This window comes from Pocillopora damicornis, chromosome 3 (assembly GCF_964200805.1).
Source record: "Pocillopora damicornis chromosome 3, jaPocDami1.2, whole genome shotgun sequence".
Lineage (NCBI taxonomy): Eukaryota > Metazoa > Cnidaria > Anthozoa > Scleractinia > Pocilloporidae > Pocillopora > Pocillopora damicornis.
The window spans coordinates 28085562-28093181 of record NC_142672.1 but is presented as its reverse complement, the minus strand read 5'-3'; the positions used below and the strand labels follow the sequence as shown (position 1 = coordinate 28093181).

The following is a 7620-nucleotide window of genomic DNA, read 5'->3' as shown; positions in this document are numbered from 1 at the left end:
CTTCCCAATCAAACATTACTTTGAGGCTTTGCACTTCGACCTTTCTCTATTAAAATTGTGCGATACTGCACACATTAAGAGAGCCGGTAATTTCTTGTTACGTTTGTCAGTGTATAAGAAATTCACCCTTTAGCTCCCAGAAGTGATTCACATGTGACTTCTCCCTACAATATCCATGCACTATCCAGCAAACCGGTAATGAGAATACTCAAATATCTCAGGTAGAAGTTGTTATCTTGATCTTACACCAAATTCTTCCATCTAATTTACACGAAAATGTGTAACAGCTGGAGGGGAGAATTTACCATCAGATCCTGGGAGTTAAAAGGTTAAAGCTAATAAGAAGGTAACTCGATCCTCCTGTGTTTTTATCTCAGATGAAATGCAGAGCATTAATAGTCTTATCTGTCGCTGATCACTGACTTGTTGTTTGGTGGAACTGTAATATATTAATCATTGTGCGTTGAATAAAACTATCATTGCCGTTTAACTTTAGCAACACAATAGCATCTCACTGCAAAATACCGCCCTTGTCCAATTTTTTATTTGACACTTGGCAAATCCTTTCAGAAATAATGATGAAAATTGTGATAAGAGTGAAAATAATAATAACCGTTATACCAGGAAGAGAGGTGATGCAATCAACAACGACAGTTATAAACAAGCGTATTTAATATCTGCTAAATGCTAAGGTGACAGTGAACTATTCTTCTAAAACTGAATGGCTGCCTTTAGTCACCAATGGGTCTTCTTGCTTGTCGACTTGTTTCTTCCTCTGAGCCCTCTTTAGATTCCCTTTAAAATGAATAAAAAAAATCATGAGATTATACATCATTTTAAAACAAGACCTGACGACGCCTATCCCAATAGCAAGCGTAAAACTCTTATACAAACTATGTGTATCAACTAAAAACTAAACCAAATTTTAAGTAAAGAAAAATCTTGCCCAAGTCTTACCTTTATGGGACATCCGTACAACTCTATGCGCATGCTTATCCAACTATTGTAGGAAAGTGGATGGATTTTGACAAGGCGTGCGTGGAATGCCGGAACAAATTCATGAGTAACAATGGAGTGGCGATCGTAATTTCCAGGAAATACCTGTAATAAAATTTTGTTGAACATCAATCTCAAAAATTTCTATCTAGATACATATTTCAAAATATACATGCGAGTTCAAGCTCATTCTTTGCAACTCACGAGACTCGTCGGTTGATCTAAGAGCATTTATCTATTTAGAGTCGTACAGATAAACAGAATTAAGGAAAATACCACTAGCAGCCGACCAGAACTCCCGGTAAGGCTAAGTTACTGTCAAAAGCGAAGAAAACGGTGATTGACCAAGTTGCTATTGGTTTTAGGTTTACTGCTGATTGGATTAAAAGATAGCACGATGTTCTCTAGGCCGATCTTTATGCTGAGTATGGTGGACTAAAACCAAAGTAGACCTATATTACTTTAGAAAGACTGTCGAAAATTAATGTGACGTTGGAAAAACAGGATTTCTCCAATATTTACCTTCTTGTTCCCACGGCTCATGTGGTAGACCCAATAGGGACTCACAAGACTATAGGAAACAGCATAGCTGGTCACCCATTGATCACAGCAATCTTGCCTCCCTTGTGTGGCGACTTTGGTCACAGTAGTGGGTCTGCCAAGATCGATTTGGATCCATTGGTGGGCATCGGTGGTCTTGACACTCCAGGCCCCCGCATAGCCAGATGGTGGCTCGAGGTTTAATCGACCCAGTTTGGCGGTATGCTTTGCTGAGTAGAATGACGAGGCAGACAGTGCACTGCCTTTGATGCGGCCATCTTCCATTCCAAGCGACATCTGGCAGTGATAAGCTTGAATATGTCGAAAATAAAAGACAAAATGGGAATGAAATGGTAAAACTTCATCGAAAGATATAAATGTCAAATGATCTATAATTTAAAAAAAAATTTTTTTTCTCATTTCGATTTTAATCGAAATGAGAAGCCTTGTATCTGATATCTTAAGGTACAGTCGGTTTTTTATCATTGAGATTTTCATAATTACTATGCAGATGAAAAAACGTTTTACGCTGTAATGTCTATAGACAAGAAGTTTCTTCTCAGCCTTAAGATTGAAGTGTGCTGTTGAGCAACGAAACATGAATGTGTACAGAAAAATAAAACAAGAAAATGAAAAAAAATCCGAGGCAAACAAATCAAAGAAAAAAAACGGAAACAAAAAGCTTCACTGCTCCCTAGAACAAATTTTTATTTGTACTTCGTATCTTGAAAAATGTCGGACTTAGAATAAATTAATCCAACAAAAAGTAAATTACCATTGCATCCGTAAACCTCAGCTCTCATGGAAATATGGTTGTGCCAAGTCCAAGGATGGAATCGGATATATGCGGCTTGGATATGGGGATGGAGGAAGTTGTACACAGGAGTGTTTTCATCTACATTTCCTCCAAATATCTGGTGATATGAAAAGCATCTAATTTATCACTTCAACATAACTATAATGCACAACTCAGATGATGTTTTAAAAAAAATTTAAATTTGAAGCCTGAAAGGACACAGCACTTGATGTCATACGTATACTCAATGAGTGCCTAATTTAAGAAAGAGAGTGTTCACTCCTTGATTTAGGTATCAATATTGATCTCGGTTTTCCCTTTCCTCAAAGTTAGTATTTGTCTCACTTATTGTTTAATTAGAATGATTTTAATAATTTGGCATTGTCAGCAAATTATGCTTCTCGTACACATAAAACATCTGAGAAAAATAAAGAGAATAAAAAAGGTAACACAGACTGGTATTTTTTTCCCTTCCGGCCTTGAATGTGACTTCTCAGAAAAAGTAAAAATTGTTAAGTGAACTACATTAACCTTGGTTAGTCCATCAGAGAGTCTGTACCAGGCCCAGTGGATTCCATCTGAACTGTAAGATAATTTGAAGCTTGCCACCCACTGACTGCAACAATCATACCTCCCTTGAATCGCCACCTTGGTCACTGTGGTCTCACGTCCAAAGAAAACTTGCAGCCATTGGTTGTGATTATTACTGGCAGCGCACCATGCCCCAGCCTTACCCTTGGCGGGAATCTTGTTAAGGCGGGAAAACTTAGAGATGTGATTAGTGCTGTAAGATGTGGATGCCGATAAAGCACTGTCTGGAAGATAGCCGCTTTCCATTCCTAATGGCAGAAAACAGCTGCAATCTGTTGGTAAAGCAGAGCGTGGTGATAATAAAGTTAGACGACTTACGGAAACTGATGGATCTTGGAACATTAGTCGAGCAAAAGCATTTACAAAACTAGTAGTATGAGGACGCCTCAAGGTCCCATTATAATACTATTTATTATGGACATTTAATTTGACACATCAAGTTCTTGCGCTTATTTAAGAAAAGGGAAGCTTGCATCATAGCTCAGCATTTATAAAATTGCACAACTATTCCTGTGTTGCCAAGTAATTTCTTCAATTTTCTACTTGTAAGCTCTTACTACCGATTAATTACCTGTTATGTTTGGTTTCGACATCGTGCTAAGATAAATATGCTTAGGCTTTCAATAATCTTGATTTCTTTACCGCCAACCAATACAAAGTTAGCTGTACCTACCCCGAATTGACTTGGCCGCGTGAGTGTGTCCAGTCCTTCTTTTCATGAAAGATGCTCCATGAGCTTTGTTTTCTTCGGCATAGGAAACCTGGTTTAAAAGTTGGGAAACATCACATTTTTATTCTGTAAAAGTTGTTTTCTTGATAGAACCTTCAGCTCTTAGATCTGATTTTTAATTTTATTTTCTGATTATTCAGCCTTCAGTTTTTCTCTATCGAGACAGTTATACGTCAAGTCGATGGTTTTAATTTTATGACATTCCGTGTAAATCATAGCATCAGTTTTTTTCGCGATCCCTCTATTTTCCAACTTGGGAGAGATATTGAGAAATGAATTTTATTGAAAGCCAGAGACAAAATAATTTCTGCGTTTCGATTTATCTGCTTCCCTCCTAGCTTTGCATTGTCCCTCTTTACTGAGAAAGCTTTTTTTATGAATGTTGATAATCAAGTTATCGAAGTAGTTTAATAAACCAGACATAGGTTTTCAACACATTTAATTGCTCTTCAAAAGAGAAATTTTGCTGGAGTATTTCTTTATTTTTTTTGGAAACTAGAGACGATTTGCTCATTTTTCTCTCAACTTGTGTAAGGAAATCGTCCTGTGAGAAAATTGCCATAGAGTGACAGATTCAAGGTTTAAATTTTGAAACGTTTGCCTCCCGCGAGATTTGAGACATGAACAGAGCTTTCGTCGATGATCATGATTGTTCACCAAGGCAATTCAAACAGCAGGCACGCTAGAATTGTAACTCAGCAAAATTTGCTCAGGGTTAATTTAAAGGCAGTAAACGATTTTGCCATGTCAAAAAGTTGTTCAGATTGCGGCTTCTCATCCAAAAATCGATCGCACATCTTGTTCGCTGTGCAGAATAATCGCGTTAAAAATTATGTGCATGCTCAAAAAGAGTCATCGATTATCTAAGATGATGATGCTTGATTACTCACCCGGACAATCTTTGCTTCTGGGAAAACCCTAAACAAAACGAGGACCAGTAAGAAATTGCTTAGTCGAAACATTGTAACCTGACTGATAACTAGGATTTGTTGTAAAGCTTGCACTGAAGCAAGTAACAACAAAGATGAATTAAGGACAATATTTTAAAGGTTAGATATATTCAACCGTTTTCAGTTCGGCAAGCAAGAAATTTCCCGCTTTAATCAGTCATTGTTTAATATACCAAAATATTGAACATCACTTCTGAAACTGATTTAAGCACTTTTGAAGAAGAAATGGAAATGCTGGCAGATTATACAACCTGTTCTCGTATTCTCTTAAACAATCATGGGATATATACTCCTTTCCACGTGAGGCGTTTAGTATTTTATTTCAAAATAAGAAAGAAGTTTTTAGTTCGTGACTTGGGGCCACACCTGCTGTCAAATGCCAAAAGACCGACATTGTTTGTTAAAGTACTGCAACGTGGCCAATTAAGAAAAATTTGCATTTCAGCGAGAACATCCCTATTCAGAAGACATCCATGATCATCATTCAGAGGGCAAAGTTGGAACCTAATAACTTTGTGGAACGATAACTCAGTGGTATTTTTCTATTTGTCTAATTATAAGTAGTGAGGTCACACGCGACTCTTACGACAAGAGCAAACGGCTAAAGAAAGTACTCTGATTTGAAAAGTAGTAAAAGGGTATCGTATTTTAATTATATGCAAATACATTTGTAAATATAACTTCATAAAGTTCAATTTTTATCGTTGACTGTTTGCCTAAAACACCGTACCTAATCTATCTAATGAACGATTTTGTCCAGCTTTAAAGGTTAATGAAGTCCTAACAAATTTAAAGTATCCAAAAAAACATAAAAAATGAAACATAAGATGAGATAACATCACAGAATTAGAATAATTTAATCATTGTGAAAATCAATAAAGGGCATTATTTGTTAAACAGTGTGACACTTCTATTTTTTCAGTTGATATCTCCTTCCTCAGAGACCGTTTTTCGTCATCCTTTCAACTTCGCCGGCATCTGTATTACCTTCTTCGCTCTCTTCTCTCGTTTGCACAATTATTACAGACAAAGAGGAATCGAATCAAACGAAAACAACTTAAGTGGAAGAGCACGTATAATTCTGCTCCTCAAGTTTGCCATCATACTGAACGAGTTTATTTTCCAATCGCCGACAACTAGAATTGCGTGGAATTTTTAAAGTGACGAGGAAAGATTTGACAATCTTTCAAGCCAACCAAAGCGATTTGACGCTTCAAATTTCTTTTCATGCTTTGTGTAAGTGCGTGATAAATTCGCCCGACCTTATTTGTCTGATTTGGGTGACTTAATGACTTCATCATAACGATGTGCTCACAGAACAGCGATGTTTGTTTAGAGAAAATCAGACTTAGATGCATCATAACTGAATTTACGATTCAGAAAACTATAGTCATCCTATATTAAAAAATGTTTCTTTTTTTTCATTTTTTGGCTTTTTTTTTGGGGGGGGGGGGTGGGGGGCTGGGAAATTGTTTGTCTTAGTTAATATAACCAAAACAAATAAAAGTGCCACAGCATACTTATCAGCTAATGAAATGACAAGCTATATCCATCTTAGGCGTATTATTTTGGTTTCCAATCATTTCCCCCCTTCAATTTCAGACTGATACTACAAAAAATGAACCACAAACCCACCGGGGAATTAAAAATAGGGAAGATAAATTGGACACTATTCACAATTAGTGGAATTTAGTTCTTAGACCATGGACAAAGATTTTATTTTGTTTTAGGAAAAAACGAAATGTCTTATGATTCCATGTACGTCTTTATTATCAATGGTCCATCTAAATGATCTTTTCAGTCGGCTATCCTTTGATGCCGAATGTTTACTCTTCGTGCTAACACTGAAGTATGCTTGTTCCTCTAGGATGATTAATTTTCCTCAAAAAGAGAACAGAATTTCATTGGTTCCTTTTCACGAGAAAAGGGCCTCCATTGGTTTACAAATTTTTCCTGTTGGTAGATTGCAGTGACAGTTTCGTATGAAAGCTGGTGACAAAACATGTTTCTTTCAACAATTGGTAATCAGCTTATAGCAATATTAGAAATAATTAAACAAAATAACAGTAGATTATTTACAATTTGTTGAACTGTGATTTCCCTGAATAAATAGACATCAACTTTTTCACAGAATATTTATTTGACTATTTAGTTTTAAAAACAATGAAAAAAAAGATCAAAACTTCTTGCAGTGGAATAAATTATGCTTGCCCTCTGATGTATCTTTGAGATTCATCTTTTAATGTCCTTCAGAATTTTAGGAATTATGAGCTCTTGACCCTAAGTAACTCATCATAACTAGAACATGAAAACAGATTTTCTTTTTGGGTTAGTCATTTCGTCACAAGTTTCTCCGTCTTAAATCCAACGGTTATTATAGAAGGCCTAGAATTTTGATACACTAAAACTTTGAGCTCTCAGTGCAACAGAAATGATCTTATTGCGATTCCGATGATCTTGGCGAAGCAAACAACACTAGAAAATGCGCAAAAATACTCTAGATGATGGTCACTCTTTCTGAGGTCACTACTTTAAGAAATAATTCCGTACACGCAACTAACAGATACGATAGTGATCCTAAGGTGCTCGGAGCTAACACGTGACTCTCCTCTTTACATTCACATTCTTTCATAATCAAAACAAAATGATCTAAGGCAACATTTTTTAAAGTCATATTTTCCATTATTTGACTTAAAGATAGATTAAAGAATTCCTTCCACGGTTTACAGTTAGTCAGCACTCAAAATACGAGGAACGAGAACACGAACAAAGAAGCTGTTGTGTGGAAATTTTTAATTTACTTTTTAGCACTTGGGGAGCTACACTTCCTTATTTTCACAGATCGACGGCTCTGTTGATTCACCTGTTTTAACTACAAAAATTAATTACTTCAAGAGCTGAAAGACCAAACAATAGTTGTATCTCAACACTCTCACTTATACCTTCGCTTTGAGGAGGAACAAGACCAGCCGTCTTTCTTCTTTCCATTTGAAAGATATGATTCAGCTATCCTCAAA

General features: G+C 36.3%; 1 protein-coding gene across 1 annotated transcript; it reads right to left on the bottom strand.

Annotated features, from left to right (window-relative positions):
* Positions 1-654: 654 nt before the first annotated feature.
* Positions 655-4673, bottom strand: LOC113666417 (EGF-like repeat and discoidin I-like domain-containing protein 3). The gene is made up of 7 exons (XM_089202261.1): positions 4544-4673; positions 3597-3684; positions 2864-3195; positions 2312-2450; positions 1519-1847; positions 958-1101; positions 655-795 (listed from the first exon to the last, which is right to left on the bottom strand). Exons 1-7 carry the CDS (start codon positions 4613-4615, stop codon positions 787-789), a joined length of 1113 nt encoding a protein of 370 aa, XP_089058387.1. The 5' UTR covers positions 4616-4673; the 3' UTR covers positions 655-786.
* Between the last annotated feature and the right edge of the window lie 2947 nt (positions 4674-7620).

Bases quoted from the DNA above. Each gene is read 5' to 3' on its own strand.
- LOC113666417 (XM_089202261.1), bottom strand. From the start codon at position 4,615: ATGTTTCGACTAAGCAATTTCTTACTGGTCCTCGTTTTGTTTAGGGTT. The intron at 3,685-4,543 runs GTGAGTAATCAA...CTTTTAAACCAG, and splicing joins CAGAAGCAAAGATTGTCCGG to GTTTCCTATGCCGAAGAAAA. The intron at 1,848-2,311 runs GTAATTTACTTT...GACATATTCAAG, and splicing joins TGAGGTTTACGGATGCAATG to CTTATCACTGCCAGATGTCG.